Source organism: Alosa sapidissima, chromosome 23, assembly GCF_018492685.1.
Source record: "Alosa sapidissima isolate fAloSap1 chromosome 23, fAloSap1.pri, whole genome shotgun sequence".
NCBI lineage: Eukaryota > Metazoa > Chordata > Actinopteri > Clupeiformes > Clupeidae > Alosa > Alosa sapidissima.
The window spans coordinates 24,366,999-24,394,977 of NC_055979.1; the positions used below are offsets into that span (position 1 = coordinate 24,366,999).

General features: G+C 43.6%; 3 protein-coding genes across 4 annotated transcripts; 1 reads left to right on the forward strand and 2 right to left on the reverse strand.

The window, feature by feature from the left end:
- Positions 1 to 85: 85 nt before the first annotated feature.
- Positions 86 to 2,002, reverse strand: atp5pf (ATP synthase peripheral stalk subunit F6). Its single transcript, XM_042080242.1, has 4 exons — positions 1,881 to 2,002; positions 1,149 to 1,319; positions 784 to 908; positions 86 to 202 (listed from the first exon to the last, which is right to left on the reverse strand). The coding sequence occupies exons 2-4, from the start codon at positions 1,316 to 1,318 to the stop codon at positions 174 to 176; spliced, it is 324 nt and encodes a 107-aa protein (XP_041936176.1). The 5' UTR covers position 1,319; positions 1,881 to 2,002; the 3' UTR covers positions 86 to 173.
- Positions 2,003 to 2,540: 538 nt separating this feature from the next.
- Positions 2,541 to 6,787, reverse strand: LOC121698282 (serine/threonine-protein kinase pim-2-like). Its single transcript, XM_042080238.1, has 7 exons — positions 6,335 to 6,787; positions 5,226 to 5,687; positions 4,973 to 5,067; positions 4,713 to 4,763; positions 3,732 to 4,110; positions 3,290 to 3,466; positions 2,541 to 2,693 (listed from the first exon to the last, which is right to left on the reverse strand). Exons 1-7 carry the CDS (start codon positions 6,417 to 6,419, stop codon positions 2,602 to 2,604), a joined length of 1,341 nt encoding a protein of 446 aa, XP_041936172.1. The 5' UTR covers positions 6,420 to 6,787; the 3' UTR covers positions 2,541 to 2,601.
- Positions 6,788 to 9,007: 2,220 nt separating this feature from the next.
- Positions 9,008 to 27,474, forward strand: LOC121698281 (UDP-glucuronosyltransferase-like). 2 transcript variants are annotated; one of them, XM_042080236.1, is made up of 5 exons: positions 9,008 to 10,258; positions 24,177 to 24,308; positions 25,159 to 25,246; positions 25,725 to 25,944; positions 26,203 to 27,474. In XM_042080236.1, exons 1-5 carry the CDS (start codon positions 9,278 to 9,280, stop codon positions 26,480 to 26,482), a joined length of 1,701 nt encoding a protein of 566 aa, XP_041936170.1. In that variant the 5' UTR covers positions 9,008 to 9,277; the 3' UTR covers positions 26,483 to 27,474. The 2 variants fall into 2 exon arrangements, with proteins under 2 accessions (XP_041936170.1, XP_041936171.1); XM_042080237.1 differs by lacking the exon at positions 9,008 to 10,258 and adding an exon at positions 21,744 to 22,845.
- The last annotated feature ends 505 nt before the right edge of the window (positions 27,475 to 27,979 follow it).

A 27,979-nucleotide genomic window follows, 5' to 3' on the forward strand; every position in this document is an offset into this window, starting at 1 on the left:
ATAGCCAAGAAAAATGAATCTGAATCCAAGTTTGCCACATTTTACACACACACACACACACACAAAAGACAATGACACCACCAACCTTGTTCTCAAGATCATTTATTAAATATTCAACTGGTTAATGTTGGAACAGAAAGAAACCGGAACGAGTAGTGCAGAGTGGACAGACTTTACTTGGCCACCTCATCCAGTTTGGGTTCTGTGGAGGCAAGAGAGTGGGGAGGGTGGTGTGAGCAAAATGAAGCATTTACAAGGTTGGAGGTGTGTAGTGGTGAAACAGGCAGTTGTGAGCATTAAAGGAGGTGTATGCTCCAACAATCTGTTCCGTCAACAGTCGGAGGAATTGATACTGTACTTCACAACATCATAACAGATTCTTTGAAATAAGCTTAACAAAAGGTCCATTAACACATGGAATGTGTTTCCAAAACAGTTCCCAAAGAGTTCAAGATATTACTTTAGAAGATGAGATTTCTGCATTTCCCAGAAAGCCCCTATTTCTGGCGTGGCCTGTATTCCACTGACTGACAGGAGTAGCTGTCATTTTCACCACACACCACCACATGCAACTTTTAATTTCAACCATGTTAAATTATTTAACCAAAGGCTTACAGATCAGTCTCTGAAATATACAGAAGCGTTCATTCATTCATGTGGCAGTTGATCAAAGCCCCCAACGTGTATTTACAATTATCCTACATCTAATGCAATAACTACCAAGTTACCACCACATTTACCACATTTTTTGCTGCGACATCGCACACAAAACTGGAGACTCACCAGGGAACTTGAATTCTGGGAATTTGGTGAGGTCTCCACCTCCGTATAGCCTCTGTAGTTTGGTGACCTCCTCAGACACATTTTTCTGGTAGACTGGCCCACCATCTACCACTCCACCTGCGGCCCTGGAAATGAGGCCATCAAATCAAACACAGGTGAGATAAAGACCAGAAATAAGGCAAAGGAGAATGCGCCTATTCGGTGGAAAGATTAACTGGTAGCTTCACTGTCTTAACACGCGTCAGTCTACAATCCCGCGGAGGGAGAATGAAACAGAATGGACAAAAACGTCTTCACATTTCAACCAACGGCTCCCTAAACAAACACCATACTCAGAATTACACAATTACATTACAGGCCCGTACTTGCTCTTGGTGGTGTAATCGCGAATCTTGTCAAGGAACAGTTTCTGGACGGGGTCCATGTCCTTGGCCCGGTTGAAAAGCACTGCGGAGATCCCAATGTTTCTCCGCAGGGTCACGGACACCGCCGAGCGGAGGAGAGAGGACAGCTGGAATAACCGGTGAAGAGCCATGCTGTGTGTGAAAATATCGGACAGGTAAAGAAAAGGTATCACTTCACAAGACATTGAATCTGGCTAAGTTAGCTGGGACATCCAAATATTAGCTAAGCACTTGCTCACAGACTGACCGTGGGTAACCCAGGGATTATTAATTTAGCTGCTAGCACGTTAGCCAACAAGCAGCAACTGCTAAATGCGTTATCGTGAATAAACGCAAACTTTCCTCAACAGGAGCCTTATTTTAATTCTAAAACTGTTGCATGCCCCAAGGTACCATTACAATAAACTAGTCAGCCTGCTGCGGGTAACGTTTCCTAACAATTCAACAAGCATACCACACAAACACGTTAGCCTGCTAATGTTTAACGTTAACGTTAGCTGTCCTGATTTGACACTGCAAGTCGAGTAACTAAAATGTAGCCTACTGTTCCCTCGCTAGTAACAGCATTATCAATGTAGCTGTACTTCCTATTAGTGAAATAACAATGAATAATGATGACATTATAATAGAATAAAGTTAAATCGCATGCACATAAGAATGAATAAAAAAAAAAAATACATGATTAGAAGTCACCTTGTGTTTCTGGTACCGCTACACAGGGAAGTAAAGATGTCAACCAATAGATGACGTCGAAAGGCTTTCCCTTCTTCAGCGGTTTCTGACCACTCATGCACTGCCACCAACTGGAGTGGTGTAGGTAGGTCGCGATGGTAAAAAACATGAATAAGAATTCAAATAGGCTACCAAAATACATTTTCTCTAGCACATAATTTTAGTAAATCATGCTACCACCAAACTCCCATGGTAAACTTGGGAACAAGCGCCATTAGAACACAGACCTAGCCTAGTTGGAGTGGTATAATTATAGCCTACGTATGATGCATGCAAGAAATTATCTTATGGGTCGGATTTGGCCCATGGGCTGGGACTACAATCCCTCCACAGTGCAACATCTCCCTTTGTGAACATTGCAGATGTCTATGATGGACTACTGTGCCTAATACTAAGCCTCAGTGAGAGATGTTGAATATCTTTGCTTCTTGCAAGGATCTGGTAGGTCATCATTGTTCTTTCTCGTGTATTACCTATACAGTGCATACAAAATAATCTTAGTTACAGTCTTTTCCTTTCATCGTTTGCAAGGAGTTATCCATGAAAGTTTATCAAAATTCAACCTTAGTTAATGCAATTGCACAAAGGCACCATGATGTTTTCCACACAGAAGAGACGCGCAAATGCTACATATACTTTATTTAAAACAAATGTAGGCAACTTCAGTATACTGTATATGTTCCTATAACATCCATGGGTGAACAAGTATTTGTTCCAGAGTTGGTCGATCTTTGGGATTGACAGTAAGACACAGGCGAATGAGGTGGCGGCATTCTGTCAAAACAAAGGAATGATATACATATAAAGAAAAGATTTACTATAACAGTAGACATACACCAGTTTTTCTCTCTTATTTTCTTTCACTCTCCGGAACCCTGTAGGGGTCATTGCAAGACATTTTTTACTAAATTGTGCACACGTTTGACTAAATCGTGCGCTCATTTTACTAAATTGTACAGAGTCAGGTTACACTGATTCTACAACAGCTAAGGGGCGTTGTTAGGCACGACGTGCTAGCGGCATTTTTGTAAAATGATTGCACAATTTAGTAAAACGTGCGTACAATTTAGTAAAATGTGTGCACGATTTACTAAATTGAGTGCACAATGTAATAAAATGAGACCATAATTTAGTATAACGAGAGCACTATGTAGTAAAGTGAGCACACAATATACTAAATTGTGCACACAATCTAGCAAAATGAGGCCACAATTTAGTAAAATGAGAGCACATTCTCGACCTCCTGGGCTCCATATCACTCTCTCTCCAAGCACTCACACACATACTCACTCACTCTCTCTCTCTCTCTCTCTCTCTCTCTCTCTCTCTCTCTCTCTCTCTCTCTTACTCTCTCTCTCACACACACACACCTCTTGATATGCCACGTGGGAAGAATAGTGTTCCCTTCACAATGGCATCTTGGTTGTAGAAGGGCACATCGCCCCACAGCATCTGAAAGAGCAGGATCCCCAGAGACCACACGGTGGCAGGGATGGCAAAGTACTCTCCCCTCAGCACCGTCTCTGGTGGGAAGTACTCCGGAGTCCCTGCAGAGGAACACCATGATTTAGCAACCAACATAAAGGATAAGACTATTCTGTCTCTCTCTCACTCTCTCTATCAAATTGAAATAGTTTTACTGGTAGGACTGTAAGGTTACAATCAAGAAAAAAATAGTATTTGACATGGAGTAGGATGGGTATTAAGAAACCCCCCCCCCCCCATCTCTCCCTTTCTCTCTTTCTCCCTCTCTCTCTTTCTCTCTCTTTCTTTCTCTTTCTTTCCCTCTCCCTCTCCCTCCTTTTCCCTCACCAGCTATGTCTGTGTACTGTCCCTCCTTCAGCACAGAGGCGGAGCCAAAGTCCAGCAGCCTAATGCGCCGCGTGGTCGTCTCCACCAGGATGTTCTCGGGCTTCAGGTCGCGGTGGACCACCCCTCGCGAGTGGCAGTGCAGCAGCACGCGCACCAGCTGCTGCATCATGTGCTTGGACATGGCCTCCTCCAGGTAGCCCTGGCCCTCCTGCATGTAGTTGAAGAGGTCCAGGCATGGCTCGGGCCTCTCCAGCACCATCACGTAGGCCCCCGGGAGCTCGACGTAGTCCAGCAGCTGGGCGATGCCCTTGCAGGTGGAGTTACGGCACACCTGGCGCAGCAGCGCAATCTCCAGAGGGATGGGCTCGTCAAACTCTGACTGACACACAAACGAGGTACCCAGAGGTGTTCCCCACTGTGCTGTTACACTGGTAGAGGACAGGACTAGTGTATTTGAATCATAAACAACGATCCAAAAGTGAAATATTTAGAGTTGAAATGCAGATCTTATGAGAAATGAATCCACATTCTTCTCTATGTATGCAGAACCACACACCAGGGAGATCCACCCCTCCACTTACGGACTATATGCTCCTAAACGAGCAATCTACTCTCATTTGAGTGCAAACCCATTTCAGGACCCCTGATTTAAGGGCCCTTCACATTGTACGCAAAAAGCGGCAGCGCTGCGCTATGAAATCCATTATTGTCAATGGCTTGCACACCCAAGAACTGGCCTGCCACAGCGCTGCTGAGTACTTTGAGCATTTTGCCACTTTGCCGCTCTTGCGCGTGCCGCGGTCAAAGTTGAATCATGTTAAACTTTGACCGCTGCACGCTGTAAATCATAGGTCTTTGCGCTGAGCCCGGCGGCAACCACAACAAAAATCTCTCAACCAAGAGCAACCTAGCAGTGAGCGCAGCGCATGCCGGGTACAATGTGAAGCCCCCTCTAGACAATTTGAGGATCAGTTCACTCACCATTTTTGCCCACATTTTGATCCTCTTCAAGTCCACCACTTTCAGTGCCACCTGTCCACAATAACAACTCAGCATACAGCATGGAATTCACATATTGGCATTCTATATGAAAGCCCAAACATTTTATTTGAAACGCCTGCTGTACAACACACATTTGTTTGCCCTGACTAGGACCATCAGATGGCCTGAATAGTAGCTTGACCAGACCATCATACTGAACAGGTGCAGAGGCAGAGAAACCAACATGGCCGCCTACTCACCGGGAAATGGTCTGACTTCCTGTATCCAGCATACACACTTCCATAGCCTCCATGTCCAATCAACTCGCCCTTACTAAACATGGCCTCAAATCTCTCTGAAATGCACAGTTTACAGACAGTGTACGTTTGTCATTAATGGGTCAGTCATATAGACAGGTCATGTTAAGATTTGGGGTCTTAAGCACAGAAATTTGAAAATAGGATCTAAAATGTCAGTTGCGCTTGCACAGAAGAATTGCCCTCCAAGACATACCAATTCCAGTCAGTGTTTTGGAATCAGCTTTGTCTAGGTCCTGGGGCTGCTTTCCAAAGACAGAGGCTGTGGAATGGCTTCTGTCGTAGGAGCGGTAGTGGATGTTGTGGATCTCAGCGTGGTTCACGATCCCGTTGGCGGCCCGCCAGCGCGTCATGCTTCTGGTACCCAGTGCCGGGCCAAACGCCAGCCGGCAGTGGCGGTCCAGCTCGTACGACTCATCAGTGACCTCTGACCCACTGCCTTCGTTCACCTTCCCCTCGCTCCCGACTGGCGAGTCGTCCGAGCGGCAGCGTGTTGCCGGCCTCTTCTCCTGTTCCTGGCGCTGTTTCTTAGTGTCCACGCCGTCTGAGTGCTTTCTGTCCCAGTGCTTCCTGTCCCCCTCCACTGACCGACGTAGATGCCTCTTTCTCCTGATGGCCTGCTCGGCCCTACACGCAGACACGGGGCTGGGAGGAGCTTCTGAGAGGAGAGGGAGGAGCATTATCAGGTGTCAGTCAGAGCAATACTATGGCAACCGGCACAGATGGGTCAGCAGTAAAGTGTGTAGTGTATATATACTTCTTTTGATCCCGTGAGGGAAATTTGGTCTCTGCATTTATCCCAATCCGTGAATTAGTGAAACACACAGTGAGGTGAAGCACACACTAACCCAGAGCAGTGAGCTGCCTGCTACAGCGGCGCTCTGGGACCAGTGAGGGGTTAGGTGCCTTGCTCAAGGGCACTTCAGCCGTGGATGTGGGCATGGGAGAGCAGTGCTCAACCATTTTCCCGCCCACATTTTTCCTACTGGTCGGGGATCGAACCGGCAACCCTTCGGTTACAAGCCCGAAGCCCTAACCAGTAGGCCACGGCTGCCCCCAAGTGGAGCATCCTAAAGGCCTATTCAGGATATGGATGTGTTTGGATATGGAACAGCTACTTTGTTGTTAGGGGAGAACAAAATTACATGCTATGGATTGTGGAATATAGGTTGGTCAAAAAACTGCACTATTTTGAGTTCATATTCTTTGAGTTCATATTCTTTCAATAAAGAACCTTAATTGTTAGGTGTAACTTTAAAATAATTATTAATTTATGAAAATGTAAACAAAGTACAGTGAGGGTACCTTTGGAGGATGACATGGCTGTGTTGTCCCTCCCGTAGTTCATTCTCAGAAGAGCTTCACACAACCAAAGAAACACAGGCCACATGATGGGTTCTCACACTGATGATGTCACAATGCCGCTGAAGTTGATATCATAATACCCTCTGCCTTCACTCCCTAGCAAAGATTCTAGAGCGGAGCACTGTTCTAGAATCTTTGCTCCCTCGTCTCCTTGCAAGATTTATTTTTTAGTTTTTTGAGGGTGTGCCGCCCAGTCAAGATGAATTCCGAGGAGATAGGCTTATCTCACATTAAAATGGCGACGTGAAATAGGCAAATTCACTGCCCAGTGCAATGCTCCCAGGGTGCCATGGCTACTATGGAATGTCTACAGTAGATTTGATTGGCTGTGGAGCACCGTGTTCTGGAATAGTCCACTGACTTCACAAAGAAAAATGATCATGATTACTTTATGCCAACTGATGAGTTTCTTGATGATTACTTATGGGTATGGTTATGGAATTTAGCAGATACTTTTGTCCATTTACTTGCTTACTATTCAAATAATACAGTATTGAAAATGAACAGGAAACAGTTTTAAAAAGCAAGACTGATAGTGTCACTGACTACATAAAACTTTTTTTTTTACTTTCAAGTTTCTTCACTATCCTCCACCACCACCATCATCTACTTCGCTGCCAGCAAATGACTTTGCAACATTTTTCACTGAAAAAGAAAAGCACCCAGTTTGATGAGCCTTTAATAAAGGCTTTGCCTTTGTCCTTTCTTAATTAAGGAGAGGTTTCTCTAATGCTTTAGCAAAGTCTTCCAACAACATGCCCTTTAGATCCTGTCCTGTCTACTCTTCTGCAGTCAATCAAAGCACATACTGTTCTGCCGATGGTCACACATGTGTTTAATACTTCACTCAGTTCTGAAATAGTTTGTTATTAGCAGGTTGTTCTGTTATATAGGAAGTCACAGACTTGCTTGAAGACCACTTTCTCCAAACCCTTTGACAAGAAAGGGGGAACAGGTCAGTTGGATGAAGTGTACTTTTCTTCAGCAAAGGTGTAACCCTTGCCTGTTTGAAAGAAAAAGGATCTATTCCAGAACTGAGTGAAGTATTAAACACATGCGTGACCGTCGGCAGAACAGCAGGTGCTTTGGACAGGATCCAAAAGAAACATGTTGGACGATTTCGCTGAAGCAATTGAGAAACCTCATCTTCATCAAGAGGAGAGAAAGAGTCCAACGATGCCACCATGCCAACACAAGGCAAAGCGCTCCTTAAAGCCTCATCAAACTAGGCACTTATTTTAGCAACTTTCTCAGTGAAAAATGTTGCAAAGTCATATGCTGCTGATGGTGAAGTAGATGATGGTAGAGGATTGAGAAGAGACTTGAAAGTAGATTAAAGTTTTCTACTGTCAGTGGCACTCTCAATCTTGCTCTAATAGAAGGCCTTTTTTACAAGTGTATCAGTGGAAGAAAAAGATGATAGCAAAGACTGGTAGTTACTAAGATCATCTCTGGATTTACACCATTTCCTCTCAGAAGCTCTAAGTTCCTTTCATACTGAGCATATACTGTTTATGGGTGACGGGTTTAGAACGAGTTGGTCTTGTGAATGTAGTGTAAAAAGTGACCACCTACATAACAAAGTGGAGACTATCCAAACCGAGCAGTGACAAAGACAAAAACCTCGAGGTTTATTAACGAATCCGGGAGTTGATACAGAATGTAGGCCATCCCGGCATCACAACCATACCAAACTCGAAGACAAAATACAAATTGTCTAGCTTAAATACATTTCTAGTGATCCCCCTTCCGTCACCTCACGTGAGCTCTCTCTCCGATCTTGTGAGGCGCCAGCATTATGTTAAAGCAAGTAGCACACTTCAATGATTGCATTAAAGAGAAAAACTCGTCAACAGTGATTAATCGCTCCCATTATGTGGCATGACAAAGGTCACGTACAGTATGCATGCGATTTGGGTTGGCTTAAACAAAAGGCCTTGGGTGGCGCTGATCAAAACAAATGTTAAAATACATACACTCTGGAAAGTTAAAATATATACACTCTGGAATTTCTCACTACAAGGACATGCTACAGCAGGTTCAGATGCCAGCATAGAGCAAAGAGTCTCTGTAGCATTATTAACCTCAAGTGACAAGAATGAACTTGCAGTAGGTAAAGCTTTATGCTAACTGATGAGCTTCCTGAAAATCCCCAAACCACATAGTCATGGACTTTTTAATACAATTCCTAATACTACTTATAGTCACACATACACAAATTCTTTAGTTAAAATCTTGCATGATTGCGTGACCTGGCAGGAGTTACAGTTGCAGCAGTTAAGCACTATCTTAGTTCAGCTTAAAAAGAGCACTGATCAAACACTGATCAAATGCTACAGGAGAGGCAAAGTCAATTGAGTTCAGTGAACAAGTTTGCTTTTATATCCTGAATGTAAGTTTAAAAGGGGGGGGATTTACTAGTCACAGATCTCACTTCACTTTAGAAGTTACTTTTTACCAAGATGACTTTGTAAGCCCCCTTAACTTATTATATGTCTGAAGCAGCTCAGCCAATGAGATGAATCTATGATGAGACTTCATACTGTAAACCTCCTCCAATCCCCTGTGTCATTAGTCAGCCAATGAGATGAATCTGATGACTATAAACCTCCTCCAATCCTCTGTGTCACCAGTTTGTCAGATGAGAACTTTGAACGTTGCTGCCACATTCAGAGGTGGATTGTTTGTTTGCTTTTTCTCTTTCAACGCATTGTTGCCACTCAGCAGCTTGAGTAATCTGCTCAAGAATTTATGCAACCACATACACACACCACAGACACACACACACACACACACACACACTGAACTTTTGTCCGGACGCTGAGGGTCAGGTGCTTGTGAGCGCCTGTCTGGATCACAAGGAGACAGATTAGTGGATCAGGAATGTTTTCAGGGCTCTTCCCCCTCTTGCTCCTGCTCCTGGCCGTGTCTCCTCTGGCTCCGGCTCTGGACTCTGCACCAGAGAGCCCCGTCCAGCCGGAGGGAGAGGCCAGGACGCCAGAGAGCCCCGTCCAGCCGGAGGTAGAGGCCAGGACGCCACAGAGCCCCGTCCAGTCAGATGGAGAGGTCAGGACGCCTGGCAAGCTGCTGGTGGTGCCCATGGATGGCAGCCACTGGGTGGGGTTAAAGGTCGTGGCCGAGGAGATGGCCCGCAGGGGCCACAGCGTCCTGGTGGTTATCCCAGAGGTCAGCATGAGGCTGGGCCCAGGCGAACACTTCGAGACCCTCACCTATCCGGTGCCGTACACCCAGGACTTGGTGAACGAGCTGCTGGAGGGCCACGCGCAGAACCTGCAGCCCAGCACAGGATCCCTGCTGGAGAAGATCAGAAAGGGCTGGACAAGGGTGAGTAGGTTGAGAAGCTTCTTGATTGCCACCGCCGAGAGCCTGCTATTCAACGAGGAGTTGGTGTCCTTTCTGAGGGAACAGGAGTTCGACGCGGTCCTCACGGACCCTTTGATGCCCACTGGAGCCATCCTGGCACACAATTTCTCAGTGCCACCAGTCTACCTCCTCCGTGGCATCCCATGTGGACTGGATCTGGTGGCGACGGCGTGCCCGAGTCCCCCGTCGTACGTGCCACGCTATTTCTCACGCAACACAGACCACATGAGCTTCGTCCAGCGCGTGGCCAACTTCCTGGTGGCCATGGTGGAGCCTGTCTTCTGTAAGTTCCTGTTTTGGGAGTTTGATGGTGTGGCAAGCCGCTTCATGCACAAGGACATTACCATAGCAGAGATTTTCACTAGTGCCCCCTTGTGGCTGCTGAGGTACGATTTTACCATGGAGCTGCCAAGGCCGCTGATGCCCAACATGGTGCTGATTGGAGGGATCAACTGCGCTGTGAAGAGGCCGCTGACCAAGGTGAGCCCTGCGCCTCACTCTTATCTCAACATACTTATATATTGAGAGAATGTGCGCTCATTTTAGTAAATTGTGTGCTCAATTTAGTATATTGCGTGCTCATTTTACCAAATTGTGCTCTCATTTTACTAAATTGTGGTTTCATTTTATTAGATTGTGCGCTCAATTTAGTAAATCGTGCACAGAATTTACTAAATCATGTGCACGCTTTACTGAATTGTGCGCTCATTTTACAAAAATGTAAATGAGAGCACTATTTCGTAAAACGTGCGCACAATGTAGTAAAATGAGTGCACTTTTTTATGCTAAAACATATCTTGCAATGACCCCTCCAGTGCCTACATAAGAAATAATAATAAAAAAGATTATATTAGAAGATAAAGTCAAATAAACTGAAAGTGATGGGGGGGGGGGGGATAATAGGTAGCAGTGATTTATAGTGTTAATGAAATAAAATAATAGGTAGCAGTGATTATAGTGTTAATAATGAAATAACATAATAGGTAGCAGTGATTATAGTGTTAATAATGAAATAAAATAAGCAAAGACCATTTACTGTTTTTCTCAGTTGCTAAAACACTAACACCTTTTGGCTGAAGAAAGTTCTCAGCTGCTTGAACTCATTACAGTTTTTTCTGAATGCTTAAACACAACCGTGATTCTTATAGCACAATTTTTAAAACTATTAATACTTATAGCAAAACCACTCACTGAGTTCGCAAAACTAAAAGCACAAACACTGCTTTGCACTCAGTTCGCAATTTTGTAACACACACTTTGCACAACTGTAGGCACAATTAACTGCACAGCAGGGACGTGCACAGGAATTTTGAGGGGCAGATGCTCTGACCTGAAAAAAGGGCACCCCACCCCCCCAAAAAAAAAAAAAACTCACGGGCTATATGCAGGACTAAGAATAACAGCGTATATACACACAGAAGTAAAACACTGAAATACAGCACTCAATCACCTTAACTTATCATTATTGTAATGCCCTTAGTGGTATTTATGTTCTGCTCAGGCAAGATCTTTGAAATGACCTCTAAAATAGCCTATGTTTTTTTTAGATTACAATTATTTAGCATGCAGCTCTTTAATCCTGTACTTTCTAGCATGGTCCTCTCATCTCATATTAGGTGATCATCACTTAGGCCTTCCTGTCCTGTGCCTCCTCCTGGTCCACATTTTCTTCACATAGTCTGGGGGCTTGTGAATGCTCCTCACCTTAAATGTAATGTAATTATGAAACATTGCCATTAATAGGCTAAAATATGAGTCTGATTAATTAATCAATTCGTCTACACAGTGTCATGTCATCTTTATCACAGTGCAAAGTCTCTGTCTCACCTGCTGGTTGGCTTTTTCGCAGCCAACCCTGCAGTGATTGCTGCCTCCCTCCCTCTCCTGAATCTGACTCTTTTCAGTGGGAATCTTGGCTTCAAACAATACCCAAAATACTAGTGATAGGATTTACGGATTTATTTTGAATAAAATAATTAATGTGATGCATTACTTCCATCATTCATTCTTCTTGCTAAAACGAAATGTGAGAAACTAACTATCAGCAGACATGTAGCTTAGCCACATAGCTCTCCGCTATCTCACATAGCTCTCTCCTAGCCACATAGCTGACAGTTGTACTTGCAACCAGTGGCGCCTGCAGGTACTGTCCATATCATCAGGCTGCTCAGTTACGAGTAGAAAGAGAATTTCCCCTGTGTGTATATTCACTTCAAGTTGGCTTATCAAACCTTCCCAACGCTTCACTGCACTAGCCCATTAGTTTGCCTAATGCCTACCAAAAAAATAGTAGCCTAGCAGCTATAGGCTATGTGATAACGGGCTGCTTCTCTGCAAGCTATCTGTCTGATTATTTAGGCTAAACGTGGCAAACTCAGCCTAGATTTATGAAGATTTTAATTAATTTCATAAAACTTGATGACGATGATCGTTTGTTTGTTATACATCACAAACTCACCTTTTCCGACAACGTTGAGTCGTCTCATATGACAACAGCGACAATCTCCTTCTAGGGCAGCTTATGCAGGCTCTGCTCTGGTGCCGGTCCGGTGCATCGCTGCAGCCACGTAAACAGAGTTTACCCTTCCCCTACTGACTTTCGCTTCCGAAGCCCGAATGGAAGTGAATGAGGCTTTGCGATTTTTTTTTTATCTAGGCCTACGTGAAATTCTGCATCCATTGTAGCCTACGATTTATTTATTTATTTTCCCCATTGGAAGGGCAACATGAGTCAAGAAGGCCATATGGGCAGTTGCCCGGGCAACCTGAGCAACCCCCCTGTGCACATCCCTGCTGCACAGCACAGCACTCTTTTTGGGGAACTGTAAACACAACTCACTGCGTTACACTCAATTTCCAAATGATCAACACACTCCTAGCAAATCTATACACATGTATGGATATTATTTACACTATTTTGCCAACTGTCTGGCACACTTTCTCATGTTTTAGATAATTAGTTCACTTTGCAATCAGCCTAAGCACTATAAATAAGCCACAGGTAATGTACAATGGGTACAATGGAGGGAGCAGGAAGAGTGAGAAGAGTAAGAATTAGAGGAGGCCGAAGAATAGGACGTGGAGATGAAGAAGTAGGAGGAAGAGGACGCAGAGGTGAAGAAGTGAGAGGGAGAGGATGACCAGGACAAGGAGGTGAAGTTAGAGGATAAGGACAAGGAGGAGGACGAGGAAGGGTAAGAAGAGAAAGAAATAGCCCTTTTACAGGCAAAAAAATCAGTCTACATGTGGGGATATTGTCATGTCAGGCCTAGATACAGCCTTCCAGAATATATTTTCCCCTGTGCCTTGGACTAGGACATTGCATGTGATGTAGACGAAATTTTGAGAGAGACGACCCGATGTAGACTGATAGTTTTGTCTCAGTGAAATTGCTATTTTGTGTTTTGACTGGGAAAAACACACTTGTGTTTGTTTTGATGTGTGTAAATAAACACCAATACTTGATGTTTGGATCCCTGTATGTTAACAGATCTATGACAACCTCAAACTGACATAGTCTACCTTGTGCACAGAGAAAGCCAAAGCCAGATGTGTTTTTTATTCATACCAACAGTGTGTAGTTGGCACATTGTGTGCTTACTATTGTGATGGCGTGTGTTTTTACTGTTTGATACGAAAACACAATTTTTACGAAGGTGTTAAGAAGGTGTGAAGAGTTAAGCAAGGTGTGTTAGCTTTTGCAAGAGAACTACAATGTTTTGCTGATTGGGTGAAAGGTTTTCCTATTTGTGTGTAGAGTTTTGCAAAAAAAACGATAGTTACAAAAATGTGCTTAAGCAATCAGAAAAAAATGTAAGCTAATTGTTCAGTCTGTAGTCACCTTAAACCATTTCACATAGTAAAACACAATTTGCAGATCTCACTTACAATTTTTAGCAAAACTTTGAACACATTCTCATTCTCAAAACACATTCTGCACTCTAATGCACATGCATCAATAAAGGTAAACACAAGTGGCAAAAATGAAATAGAAATAGACATACACATAATAAGCTTTATTTGTATAGCACCTTTCATACACAGAATGCAGCTCAAAGTGCTTTATATTTGAAGCATGTAACACAATAATAGTCAGTCAGTCATTATCAATCACTTTTCTTCATTGCTAGGGGCCGTTTATGATCCACTCAGCAACATATCAAAAATATAGAAAATGACATGTCATAAGACTGGCAGCCTTAACCCTCTTACCCCCCACAAGCACGCCATATGGCAACTGTGGCAAGGAAAAACTCTCATATTCCAGGAAGAAACCTTGAGCAGAACCTGACTTAAGGGGGAGCCCATATGCTTCTGGCTGGCTGTGCCCTCCAATAGCAGCAGATGTAGAATAATCTGAAAAAGTAGTCTACAGGATAAGATGAGTTAACTAAAAGCTTTCCTGTACAGGTATGTTTTCAGATCTTTTTTAAAAATATTTACTGAACTCGCCTGCTTGATGTACAGAGGCAGGGTGTTCCATAGTTTGGGGGCATAATGGATAAAAGCAGCTTCTCCACTTTGTCTGTGGAGCACTTTGGGTACGATTAAAAGATTAGAATTGGATGATCTAAGTTTCCTTTGTGGTTGATAAGATATTAAAAGCTCAGAGATATATGAAGGTGCTATGCCATTCAGAGCTTTGTAAGTAATTAACATAACCTTAAAATCAATTCTATAAGAAATAGGGAGCCAGTGCAGTTCAGCCAACACAGGGGTGATGTGTTCTCTCTTCTTAGTCTTAGTTAAAAGTCTAGCCGCAGAGTTCTGTATGAGTGCCAATTTCTTTAGATGTTTTTTGGGAAGACCAGTGAAAAGTGCATTGCAGTAGTCTAACCTGCTAGTGATAAAGGCGTGAATTAGTTTTTCTGCATCTTGTTGAGTTAAAAAGGGCCGCACTTTGGCAATGTTTCTCAAGTGGAAATAGGCTGTCTGAGTAACTTTACTGATATGGGGCTTAAAACTTAACTCTGCATCTAAGATGACACCGAGGCTTGTTACTTTTGGTTTGACCTGGTGCGCCAAGTTCCCCAGATTACTAAGAACAATATCTCGCTTTAGTTTTGGTCCAACCAAAAGTACCTCTGTTTTGTCATCATTTAGTTTCAAAAATGTTTTGCTCATCCACTGATTAATGGAGGTTAGGCATGCAGTGAGGGAGCAAAGGCCATCTGGGTTAGTTGGCTCCACAGAAATATACAATTGGGTATCATCTGCGTAGCTGTGGAAGTTTACATTATGCTGACTTATGACGTTTCCCAATGGAAGCATATATAGGGAAAATAGCAGGGGACCAAGGCAGCTCCCCTGGGCCACACCAAAAGGCAAGTCATGTTTTTCAGATACATGATCTCCTAGACTGATATAAAAATCTCTGCCAGTAATGTAGGTTTGAAACCAGTTTAGAGCATTATCAGAGAGACCCACCCACTTCGCAAGGCGGTGAATTAGGATGCTATGATCAATGGTGTCAAATGCCGCACTCAAATCCAGAAGAATAAGGATTGAGATTTTGTTTGAGTCAGTAGCCAGTCTGAGATCATTGACTATTTTTACTAGAGCCGTTTCTGTGCTGTGATTTGATCTAAAACCTGATTGTAATTTTTCAAGGATACTGTTTTCGTTGAGGAAGGTATTTAACTGATTACAAACAACTTTTTCAAGTACTTTGCTCAGGAACGGTAGATTTGATATAGGCCTGTAGTTGCTCAGATTGGTATGGTCAAGATTTGACTTTTTAAGTAAAGGTTTCACAACAGCGGTTTTAAAAGCAGTTGGAAATATACCTGTTTCTAATGAGGTATTTATTACCTTGAGAATAAAGGGAGCTAAGCTATCATATACTTTTTTGAGGAATCTAGTAGGGATTGGATCTAACACACGTGTTGAGGAGCCGGTTTGAGTTATAATTTTACCAAGCTCAGATTGAGTAATAGTGCTAAAGGACCTTAATTTTGGGGGGCTGTTTTTGGGTGTACTATCAAACATATTACTTGTGTTACCAATAGCCTCCCTTATAGAAATGACTTTGTTTTTGAAGAAGTCTGCAAATTCTTCGGATCTTCGAGAGGATGCCTGACTGAGTGTATCAAAAGGTGTTTGATGCAATAGCCTATCAATGGTAGAGAACAACACCCTAGAGTTTCCACTGTTTTCAGAAATTACCTTAGAGAAGTGGTTCCTTCTCTCATTCCGAATAGCTCTATTATAATTTCTTTTAGAATGGCACGGTGAACCTGTAACTTAGTTTTTCTCCATGTTCTCTCAGCTTTTCTACATGATCTTTTTAAATCATGGATATTTTCGTTCATCCAAGGTGTCAGTTTGCTACAGGGCCTTTTTTTAGTCTTTAAGGGTGCCACTCTGTCAAGCAGAGCGCCTAATTCACGATTGAGAGCCTCTACCATTTGATCAATGGGATGATGTAAAATATCTAAATTTATGGAGTCTATAAGAGCTATGAACTGCTGTTCTGCTCTAATGTCCAAGAGTATGTAGTACTACATTAAAAGATACACAATAATGATCAGACATATTTATATCATTTACTGATAAGTCTGTGACTTCTATCCCTCTAGAAATGACTAGATCGAGGGTGTTGCCAAGGTTGTGGGTGGGTCCTGTAACATGCTGCTTTAGCTCTAAACTGTCCAACACATTAAGGAACTTACTGGCTTTAGCATCAGTTGTCTTATTGACATGAATATTAAAGTCACCATTTACAATTATCAGTGTAAGAATGCATGGTGGTGGCATTCCAAAGGCTGCAGTTGTCAGCCACTATTATTACGATTATATACAGTAATTTTGTGCTTTTTTTTAGCTCCCCCCTTTTTATCTGGGCTTTTTGCTGTTGTTTTTTTGTTCAGAATGCTCTTGTGTGTTTCATGGATATTTTGTTCACTGTAAGCAATACTGTAAAACTTTTTCTGTTCTATCATACTGTAAACAGTATTTCTATTGTATCTCCTAGTAAACAGTAAAGGGGAAAAAAAATTGCTTTTTACTGGGATGCTTTTGAATGTGAACATAACATGTGGACATACAGTTCCCAACCAAGAAATTTAGTGTAAAAATTGCATGCAAATACCTGTAAAACTGAAACATAAAAGTCTACAGTATGCAGTTTTTGTAATGTCAACAATAGCCAGTATTTTGAAACCTGGTGTACTTTGATTGACTGCATGTACCTTGTGAAGTGAAAACAAGTGTTATTCTTTGACAGAATAATTTCATTTTGAGTCAGATTTCCAGTGTTTTGGTAAAGTTAGTGTGTGCAGAAAAAGATGTGTTAGTAATATATTTAACAAAATTTGTTTTTGAGAAGAAAATTATCCATTTGGCCAGTTGTGTTTTGTCTGTGTCTGTGAAAAAACTGTAAATTAGATTTAAAACCATCTAAGGTGCAATTTGTCCACTAGGGGTCTCTCCATGGCCACTCAAAATGCCTGGCAGTCAGAGTCAATAGACTTATTTATACTGTGGCCCATCAGTCCTGGAGTTCCTGCTATGTTTACATCAAAGATTATAGAGCGCTACGCGCAGCGCTCTAGAATCTTTGGTTTACATTATCATGGGCCAACTGCCAAAATTCATCCATCTGCATGAAGACACTGCAACGTTGCTGCAACATTCCGCAGTAACCATGTTGAATGGAGTAACCATGTTGAACCATCTTGAATTTCCCCTGGGGATCAATAAAGTATCTATCTATCTATCTATCTATGTAACCAGTAACCATTCATTGTGCTGTGTCCACACAGTGTTTTTTTCCTCCTTCGACACAGAAACGCAAAAACAGCTGTTGAAGGCTGTCAAGAACACATCAATCACAGATCGGAGATCTGTCAACATTTTAAAGAAAAGGGAAAACATGTCCCAATCCAAAGATTTCCCATTTGGCCAGAGTTTTTAAAAAATATCCGTTTTCAGTGACTGGAAACTGAGTTTTCGGCCTTTCTTCCACACGAAAACGTTGTTTTTAAAATGGAGTGGACATGGCCTAAACTTAGTCTTGTGGCCCTGAGCGTTGAGCTGGGCTTGTTGCTAGGGCTTAGGGTCCTGGTTTAGCCCCGTTTAAGCCCAGTATAGGCTAATGTAAATGCTTCCCTGGGCCATGTCAATCTCATGCAAGCTTTCGTCAAGATGAACACAATCACTGTACACGTCAATGGTCCATCTCACAAAAACAACTGTCACAACTTACCAAACTTACTATTTGCTATATTACATATGCACAACACCTCCCTCCATACCACAGCCGAACTGTGACCACTTATACCTTTCTTAATATAGTTATATAGATATATAGACTTTATTCTTGCACTGTTGCACTGTCTGACTTACTCATTTGCACCATCACCATGACACTCATTCACACAGAGCACCTTACCTTACCTTACCTTATGCACAGAGAATCACAGGCTCAGTCCCTGCCTCAGTCATTGCAAGCGCATCTTGATTGATTAATCACCCACTATGTGGATACTGTTTTTTAGAATTGATTTAGATTAAGTGTTATTTAGTATAATTTGTATTTTAGTATATTTAGTATATTCTTTATCTTCTACTGTCCTTATTGCTTAGTTGTGTTTTTTATATGATATACTTTTAATTACTTTTTCTGCTGTTAGTGAATGTGTGTGTGTTGTCTGTATGCTACTGTGACCTTGAATTTCCCCTGGGGATCAATAAAGTATCTATCTATCTATATTAGCTAATTCAAACATAATGCACATACTAGGCTACTGTAGTATTACAATACTGCCTCAATGACTTATTAGCCTTTTGCCATGTTGACTTAAACTCAGTCACGCAATGGGTGTGAGACACAGGCTATATTTCAACCAGTTCCTCACGCTCACACACCACACCCTGTAGTATTTCTCACGCAGAGATGACTAGGGATACCAAGGTGTCCGCATTTCTCACAGGGTTCATAAGTATCTGACCGCTCACCAGCCAGTCAAAAAAGAAATAACCACCCAACTGCCTATCAAAAAATACCTGATATGTATCCTGATAAAATGTAAAAATAGGTGATGGGTGACTCACTCACTGCAACCATTTTATGCCGATACTGGTTTGATCATGTTGGCTATTGAATGACTAATCTTGGTGAAGCTATTCTTTACATAAAGTAGTTAATATTATATGCTGTAAATGTAATTATAGGCTATATGGCTCTTCACAATACTAGTACTGCCAACCACCTCCTTAAGATCCTCCCATCAGGTAGAAGGCTGAGGGCTATTAACACAAAGACCTCCCGCTTTTTAAATAGCACATACTGTAGTGTAATCAGATTTTTAAATAACTCTCCACCCTTGCACATATACCTTATGGAAGCAGATCAAGCCAGCATCTTGGATAGTGTGTTTTTGATCTTTTTTTTAGCAATATGTTTTAAATTGTATTCATGCTATATGCCACAGTAATATACAGTATATTTATTTTATTTATTGTCATCATCACCCTGTTACATTTGCACTTTTGGAAGTGAACTTAAATCCTGAACTTTGGGTAAACTTCAACTAAAATGTCAACTGCCACTTTTGACTCTTGCCTATGTAGGGACGAGCCATGGATGAATGTACTATGTCTGATGTCTATGTCTATGTCTTTGGCTTCTTCTATTTGTTTGGTGTTGTCTTGTCTGTTGTACTGTAGAGCACACTGCAGCAAATTCCTAACAACTTCTGTTGTATGGCAATTAAAGTATTGAATCTTGAATCTTGAATCTAGTTGGCCTAGAATGGAATTTCCCATCGTTTTATGGTAAAATAAATTCATCAGGCCCCTTACCACAGGTGCATTAATCAAGCACCATGCAGTCTGCATTCATAATCCAGGTGCTTGATTTTATTCACCTTAAGGGACCTGATGAAGTCTATGAATATGAAAATGTGTCATCTCATTTCTTATACATTATTAGCTATTCCATGTGACAGAACAACTCTATATCGGTTAGGGATGTCATACATGAAACATTAGGGGGATTCGACTTGATGTAACCACCTACAGCCGTCTTAAAATGACTGCATAACATGATTATTTCTGAGATACGAGGTTCAACCATGACATATGCACAATTCCGGTTTAAAAACGTATCAGAATCTCAAAAGTAATCATGTTATGCAGTCAGCTTAAGATGGCAGCAGGCGGCTACATCAAGTCGAATCCCCCTAATGCTGCATAAACACGAAAATATGACTGATATAAGTAGGCGATCATTTCAGTTCCTGTTTATATATATTGCACAATGGGAAAGAATGTAATAGAATCTAGTTGCAGTCTTGTAAATAGTAGACTGTAGTCTTTCAAAAATCTTTCCCAAATCTTTGCAAAGTCTGTCAGTGTAAACTGTAAAACCTGCAAACGTGACAGGCTCTCTCAGTGAGAATGGCTGTGTGTGTGCGTGCGAGTGTGTGCGTGTGATAATGCAGGTGCATAGACTCACTTGTACATGTGTCCTTGATTAGATAACCGTTGTCTTTTTATCTCATACCTTTCATACTTTGTTATTAGACAGACTTGTTAGTTTGCATGAGGGTGGTGGGAACTGCGATCTTCCATCTTCTGCACTGCTCGTGGAATTGAAAATGATACCCAAATGACTCTGAAAGTAGCTTGGTGTCACGGTAACCACCGAAGCTATTATGATCTCGTGCAAATGGCTCGTAACATTCATGGAACAGGGTTCATTTCTCCGTAGTGGTATTAAGGCTGAAGAAGCCATGCACAGGAAGCACAAGGGTCAGGCAACACTATAAAAACCGCTCATAGGAAGCACAAGGGTCAGGCAACAATATAAAGATTGTAGGCTGTCATTACGGAATATCTGAAATGTGGTGGTCAAAAAGGACAAAAGGGAACTCTCCTCTGGGTTTCTGTGGGGTCCAGAAAAACTGTGGGGTCCAGAAAGACTGTGGGGTCCAGAAAGACTGGGTATATTCACGTCCTTCTCTGTCTTCAAACTGCAAGCCCCGTCTTTTTGGCCAACCCTTTTGTATTTCTGAAGAATGCCTTTTGCAGTCAATTTACATCTGTGTGTTTGATCTCTATTGTCTTAGCTGGCCACCCATACAGTGGCTATTTGGCCTCTGCTCTCGACACCCTGTTGAGAGCTTAACTCAATCCTGGGGCTGCCTTGGACCACAGGAAAATATTCTGAATTTGTATCAAAGGAGAAATTATAATCTGCTTGTGTTTTGATCAAACTTTCCTCCACTACACAGGAGGCCTCTCTCTCTCTCTGTCTTCCTTTGTCTTCCTCTCTCTATCCTTTCTCTCTGTATGTTATTCTTAACTTGTTATTTTGTTAAGCTTAAGTTTGTGTTTTGATAAGCTTCCTTAGTTTGTTACATTGTTACAGTAGACTATGTGAGTTTACTTTTACATTCAATTTATGGTTTATTGAGTACAGTTACCCTTAAGGCCTGATGCCTAATAAATTGTTACTTTAACCACCAGTCGCTATCTCATATCTCTAATTCTCATAGCATATGCCACGCCATACTCTCTAGCTGATAAACTAGTTACTTGGTTACAAGTTATTAATTAAATGGTATAATTAAATGAATAATAATAGTCACCAATTAACTATTCACTCTATTTGTCCATTGTTCATACATGTGAAAAAGGTGAGCGGTCGCCTTAGAAAGCGCAGAAGTCTCTGCGCTGTGTTCAAGCGCTCACCCCTGCGCTGTATACCTCTCCACCTTGAGAGGTGGAGGGGGGAAGTCCAGGAGTGGGTAGTGCGTGAGAGTGCAGCGAGCTGATGCTATCTGTGTTTGGATGGGGGAGGGGCTGCTCTTCTCACGCTAGGGGAGAGCGGAGGAGTTCTGGGATATGCATTGCGTGCCTGCTACACACACGCACACACGCACACACACACACACACACACACCACACACGCACACACACACACACAGCATTTATATGACCACTCATTTCACTCAGTATTGGTCTGTTGAGTGCATAGGGACATCCTGCTCTCTGTTGGCTACTCTCATGTCCAACACGCTCTGACAAATACAAAGTATCTCTCCTAAGAATTCAGCCACTCCTACTGACAAGGAGGGCCTCTCTCTTTCTCTCTCTCTCTTTCTCTCTCTCTCTCACTCTCACTCTCACTCTTTCTAGTGTCCCTCCCACTCACTCCCTGCCTTTTCTCCGAAAGCCCTCAGAATCTTGTGGTCATGTTGTCGACCAGCTGGTTGTGGGGACTGGGGCTTTGGCTGTGTGTGTGTGGGGGGTTCCCTGGCCCTGTGCAAGGTGACCGTGTGCTGGCCATGCCTGTGGACGGGAGCCACTGGCTCAGCATGAAGCTGCTGGTCAAGGAGCTGGCGGTCAGGGGCCACGAGGTCCTGGTGCTGGCACCCGAGACCAGTCTGCTCATCCAGGGCTCGGAGAAGCAGCTGTACCGCACCGAGAGCTTTCCCGTGCCGTACACGGCGGCCGGCCTGGCCCAGAGCACCGAGTGGCTCCGCGAGAGCGTCTTCTACCGAACGCCGCCACTCGCCGAGATCACCACCAACGTGGAGCGGCTGCTCAACTTCACCAGCACGCAGGTAAGGGGCTGTGAGGCGCTGCTCTACAACCGCCCGCTCATGGAGCGTCTGCGCGGCCAGGACTTCCAGCTGCTGCTCACTGACCCCTTCCTGCCCTGCGGCTCCATCATCGCCGACGCCCTGGCGCTGCCCGCCGTCTACTTCCTGCGGGGGATGCCCTGCGGTCTGGATGTGCAGGCCCTGCAGTGCCCGTCGCCGCCCTCCTACGTGCCGCGCTACCGTTCCGACAACACGGACCGCATGGGCTTCCTGGAGCGCGCCAAGAACTTTGTGATGAGCGGCGTGGAGCTGAAGCTGTGCGGCGTCATGTACGCCAGCTTCGACGAGCTGGCCGCGCGCTACCTGGGACGGCAGGTGACCTACCGCGAGCTCCTCGGTCAGGGCGCCGTCTGGCTCCTACGCTACGACTTCACGCTTGAGTACCCCCGGCCCCTCATGCCAAACATGGTGCTCATCGGTGGCATCAACTGCGTGAGGGGCCACGGCCTCTCGGCGGTAAGTACCAGAGACATCCTGAGCTCTCCTTACCACTCTCTCAGCGTGTACACACACTGCTCCATCTGGGCTGTATCATGGCACAAAGTTACTACTAACGTGTACATATTTCCCTGAAGCTGTGGGGTCCTTCTGGTTTGGAAAGTACAGTGTGTTCTCCAGGCGCACTCTAGGGTCTCCCCTTGCATGCCTGCTCTGTTTTGTTAAGGAAGAAGGAGGGGTTTGGTGCGGTGTCTTGTTGCACTAATTCTTGAACAGTGCTTTTGGCCGGCTGGCTATCAGATTGCGGGTTTGTTTTGTTTCTGATTGACCTGGGCTCAGGTTGCATGCGACGTGGTGTTGTGAGTTTCCACCACCCTCGCGTGCACTGCTGTTTACACAGCCTCAAACGAAACGCATAACCTGATCCCACTGACCCGAGCACTGGGGAGTTGCTGGGGAAACGCCACGTGCACTCTCACTCAGTCCGAGCCGCCTTCCTCTCCAAGTGGCCTTCCTTCCTTCCTCCCGTGGGGTCTTTTGTGCCGGGACTTTGCGCTTTCCTTCGTGCTCATATTTGCATTCAGGGCCCTGCTTCACAATCTGCAGTCAGATCAGCAAGCTCAGGGAAAAAACATGGTGGACAGGATGCAGCACAGCCTGGCCAGCATGTGAAAACGAGTGGGTGTCACTGGACTGGAGTGTGTGTGGGAAGACTGGCGGGGCAGGGAGTTCCTAGAGAGAGCGGACAACAACGCCAGCCACTGCAGAGAGGGAGTGGCGCTCCCAGCCAATCAGTGAAGCTCAAAAGGATCACAACAGATGAAAAGCACACTGGATGACTAGAGACTGTGTGTACTCACTATTCAGACCAGACTTTATTTGTCTCGTAAATTCAAAAGCAACATATTTGTGCTTTCATCACATTTCCAGATTTGCATTCTTTGGACTATACTCTGTTTTTCAACACAACACGTCATTTCCAGAAAATCACACTTGACCGATTGGCAAGTTGCTTGCATTGAATCTACAGTGCTGCTCTACTGTAGGTTCATTCCAGCAAATTATCCAGTGCAGTCTTTGTCTCTTATAGAGTGTCTGTGTCAGTAGGACCTATAACAGTCAGTGGCTTTTGTAGAATGTTTGTATCAGTAGGACATGTAACAGTCTGTCATGTAGAATGTCTGTGTCAGTAGGACCTGTAACAGTCTATCATGTACAGTGTCTGTGTCAGTAGGACCTGTAACAGTCTGTCATGTATGGTGTCTGTGTCAGTAGGACCTGGAACAGTCTGTCATGTAGAATGTCTGTGTCAGTAGGACCTGTAACAGTCTGTCGTGTGCCACCTACAGGAGCTGGAGGAGTTTGTGGAGGGATCTGGAGAACATGGCATCGTGGTCTTTACCCTGGGTTCGATGGTGGAGTCTATGCCAGCAGAGAAAGCTGCCATCTTCTTCTCAGCCTTCAGCCAGATTCCTCAGAGGGTGAGGGGATAAATCAAGCTTGCATGAGACATGGCAAAAAGCCCACAAGATCAAATTAAACATACTCAGCGGGTTTTAATGAAGAGGCTTGGCTTAGGTGAACCTCAGAACCATAATTGACTTGTTTTTCCACACACACAGTGCTATGAAGTAACTTATATATGGTTTAGAATCGATGTTTGATACCTTCAGAATATAAAATCTACATGGAATCCAGCAGTTCAGTATCAATCATTTGCAAATTGTTTTTACAGCATAAGAACATTAGTCCTGTCTTCTGGAGACATAATAATCACTTAAACTTGGACTGTCTCCCAGCAAATGATGTGTTGCTTTGTTGTTGCCACATCTGTGTAAAAAGAGTACAAGTCACGCGTCTCAAACAAGCTCAGACAGAAACCTTAAGGAACATCTGGTTGCCATTAGACTCCTCGGTCCTCGTAGATTGCCTGCCAACAAGAAGCAGCAGACAAGTCATGTTCTCACAGCACTCATCTTGAGTTAAGGCCTTTGTTTTCAAAGCTCAACATTCAGTTGGACTCCCAGCTACTCAGGATATTTCTCTGTGTGTAGAGAGTTAAGAGGATTAGGATCTACACGCGGCTTAAAAAGGAAATATAACCAAATAGAATTACACACAGGCGGTTTGTTTTGCTCAGTATGTTGAAGTGTGATATTAGATGTGCTATGGAACTATCACTATTATCATTTTGAAATAAGCTTTAGATGATAAATGACCACTCTTGATCACCTACAATGGCTCCGGGTCAGTTTAATGACCACTCTTGATCACCTACAATGGCTCCGGGTCAGTTTAATGAGTGAATGAGCACATAAACCTTCTGTTCAGGTTCTGTGGCGCTACTCCGGGCCTGTTCCAGACCATGTCCCAGGAAATGTCAAAGTGATGAAGTGGCTGCCGCAGAATGACCTTTTAGGTAAGTGACCTTCAGTGACCTTACAGTGACAAGTAACATTTTCCCTGATTTCTTTGAAAACACTAAATAAAATCTTGAGCCATTTGTATTGTTGATCCTGAAAAGTAATATTCTTGCATGGTCCAGGGACCTGATTGTTAGAATGCTTTAAAGGGTATGAGAACCCCAGGTTGGGTGCTAGATGGGTTGATCTCTAGTCTAGAAAAGATTGAAGATTTTTGGTTCCCAGATTCAGGCTTTACATTGAGTTTGGCGTCATCTTAGACTGAGCCACTGATTGAAACTTTGAAAGGTTGGTTTACTTGATAACAAACTGAAAATAATCTAGAAACGTACACTGATCATATGTGACATGGCAGAATGGTTGAGGGGACCCTCTGAGCTGAGCCTGAGTGCATGTAGAAGCAGTGTTTTCCACAGATAACAACTAGAGCCTGAGATTTCTCCTCCCCTTTGTCCTTCTCTGGTCACGGCCCAGCCCATCCCAAGGCCAGGGCCTTCATCACTCACGGTGGGACTCACGGGATCTACGAGGGAATCTGCAACGGCGTTCCCATGGTGATGATGCCACTCTTTGGTGACCAGAACGACAACGCTCACCGCGTAGCCCACCGCGGAGTGGCCGTGGTACTCAGCATCTTTGATGTGACTTCGGAAGCCCTTGTAGATGCCCTGGAGAAGGTCATCAATGACAGCAGGTAAGGGACCACTGCAGGCCAAGGCTTTATCTATAGAGCTCTGCTAGCGAGGGGTACAGAAGGAGGTAAACAGCAGACTTGATGAGGTTGCCCTGAAGTTCTCATTCAAAGTTTCAGATCACCACTTGATACTGACCTTGATAGATTTCTCTTTAGTCCAATGTGTCATGTGGATTAAAAGCACATTTATTTTTGTGTTGCATTTGAACTCTGACTCAATTCTCTGTCCCCGTTTTCTCACCTCCATCTGGGCTGAAGTTACATGGAGAACATGCAGAAGCTGTCGGCCATACACAATGACCGGCCCATAGAACCCCTGGACCTCGCTGTTCATTGGACGGAGTTCGTCATGAGGCACAAAGGGGCGGACCATCTGCGTCCAGCTGCCCACCACCTCAACTGGATCCAGTACCACTCTTTGGATGTGATTGGCTTTCTGCTGGTCGTGGTAGCAACTGTTGTCGTGGTGATGATTACGTGCTGCGCGGTGTGTCTGCGGAGGTGCTGCAGAGGCTCTAAGAAGACAAAGAAGGATTGACAGACCAGACAGACTCTACAAGCATTAAGAGCTCTTCTGAAAACATGCACTGGATGTTCACAATCACGTGGGACTACTACTGGGCCTGAGTTGCATAGAAATACAAACCTGTCAGCCATAGCTGGTTTATTTGAGGAGATTACACACAACTGACTAGCTGTTTAAAACAACAAATGTAATGACAGACGGGCTGTGTAATATCATGTAATATCGTGCACACTTTTTACCTGCTAACTCCCTTCAGGAGGCAGTAACCGGAAAAGTTGTGGGTTCAATTCCCGGCTTTCATGTTAACTGTTGACTTAACCCTGAGTTGCTCTGGGGAGAATGGCCCTTGTAATATAATTGGCATATGTAAGTCGCTTTGTCTGTTAAATAAATACATGTAAATTTAAACTTACTACTTTCTCAAGATTCATATCTCTCTTTAAAGCTCGTCAACTACTCAGTGCTATGGTGTCAGCCCCATTTTTTGGCAACTCTTCGGAGGTCCCCATCACATATGGATGACATCAGTTTTTAATGTGATGATATGTCTATGCTAGCTACTAAATGAAAGATAAACCAAAACTATATTTAAGATTATGGTTTTTTTTTTTTTTTTATCAAACAGGGTGCAGCGTAGGAGCTTGCACTAAAGCCTGCTCTGGTTTCTGAATTAAGCTTTCTTCACATAAATGATTGTTGACATTGAATCAATGAATCAAAACTGTCACACCACTGTCTTCCATATTGACACTGATATAGCTTGTGCCCATTCTTCCATCTTCCACCTGACCTGTTGCCAAAGCGATGACTTCATGTTTGGTGATATCACAGAATTTGATTTGGCTCATATTATTATATGTGCAATATCCTACAGATGACATGGGCTAGCAAGCCAAAAGTGCTGTCATGCAATATTCAATTAGCTTCTCACATCACAAGCCTTGAGACAATGTATATTGTTATTGGCACTATAAACTGTAAATAAATAGAATTCAAATACTGTTAATACACACACACACACACACACCCGACCTGGAGCAGTGGGCACACACACAAACACACACACACGGAACAGTGGGTGGGCACACACACACACACACACACACCTGGAGCATTGGGCACACACACACACACGGACCAGTGGGCACACACACACACCTGGAGCAGTGGGCTGCCATCGCTGGTGTATCTACACCTTACGAAAAAGAACTATAGAAATCATTTAGTATTTTGTATTATATTACAGTTTTTCTCGATTGCTTTGACCTGCTTAAAAAATCCACTTGGTCTTCATTGACACCTTCTTTGCACAGCAGAAGTCAGAAGTCAAAAAACCCTTAGTATAGGTACGTTGGTGTTGCTGCCCCTGTGCCGTCCCTGATCGCGTGAGATAAGTGGTGTTCATTGGAGGCAAGTCCTGCACGCCATGCCCTCTGCCCTCTCAAAAGATTCGATGTCTGCATGTTTACGTAAGGGATAATGTATAGAACACCGGTCATTATGGGGAAA

Coding starts and splice junctions, on each gene's coding strand:
- LOC121698281 (XM_042080236.1), top strand. CDS start 9,278: ATGTTTTCAGGGCTCTTCCCCCTCTTGCTCCTGCTCCTGGCCGTGTCT. Junction 25,247..25,724: donor GCCGCAGAATGACCTTTTAG/GTAAGTGACCTT, acceptor GTCACGGCCCAG/CCCATCCCAAGGCCAGGGCC. Junction 25,945..26,202: donor AAGGTCATCAATGACAGCAG/GTAAGGGACCAC, acceptor TCTGGGCTGAAG/TTACATGGAGAACATGCAGA.
- atp5pf (XM_042080242.1), bottom strand. CDS start 1,318: ATGGCTCTTCACCGGTTATTCCAGCTGTCCTCTCTCCTCCGCTCGGCG. Junction 909..1,148: donor GATTACACCACCAAGAGCAA/GTACGGGCCTGT, acceptor CCTCATTTCCAG/GGCCGCAGGTGGAGTGGTAG. Junction 203..783: donor CCCAGAATTCAAGTTCCCTG/GTGAGTCTCCAG, acceptor TTGCCTCCACAG/AACCCAAACTGGATGAGGTG.
- LOC121698282 (XM_042080238.1), bottom strand. CDS start 6,419: ATGTGGCCTGTGTTTCTTTGGTTGTGTGAAGCTCTTCTGAGAATGAAC. Junction 5,688..6,334: donor AGCCATGTCATCCTCCAAAG/GTACCCTCACTG, acceptor CTCTCCTCTCAG/AAGCTCCTCCCAGCCCCGTG. Junction 4,111..4,712: donor TCAAAATGTGGGCAAAAATG/GTGAGTGAACTG, acceptor TTTGTGTGTCAG/TCAGAGTTTGACGAGCCCAT.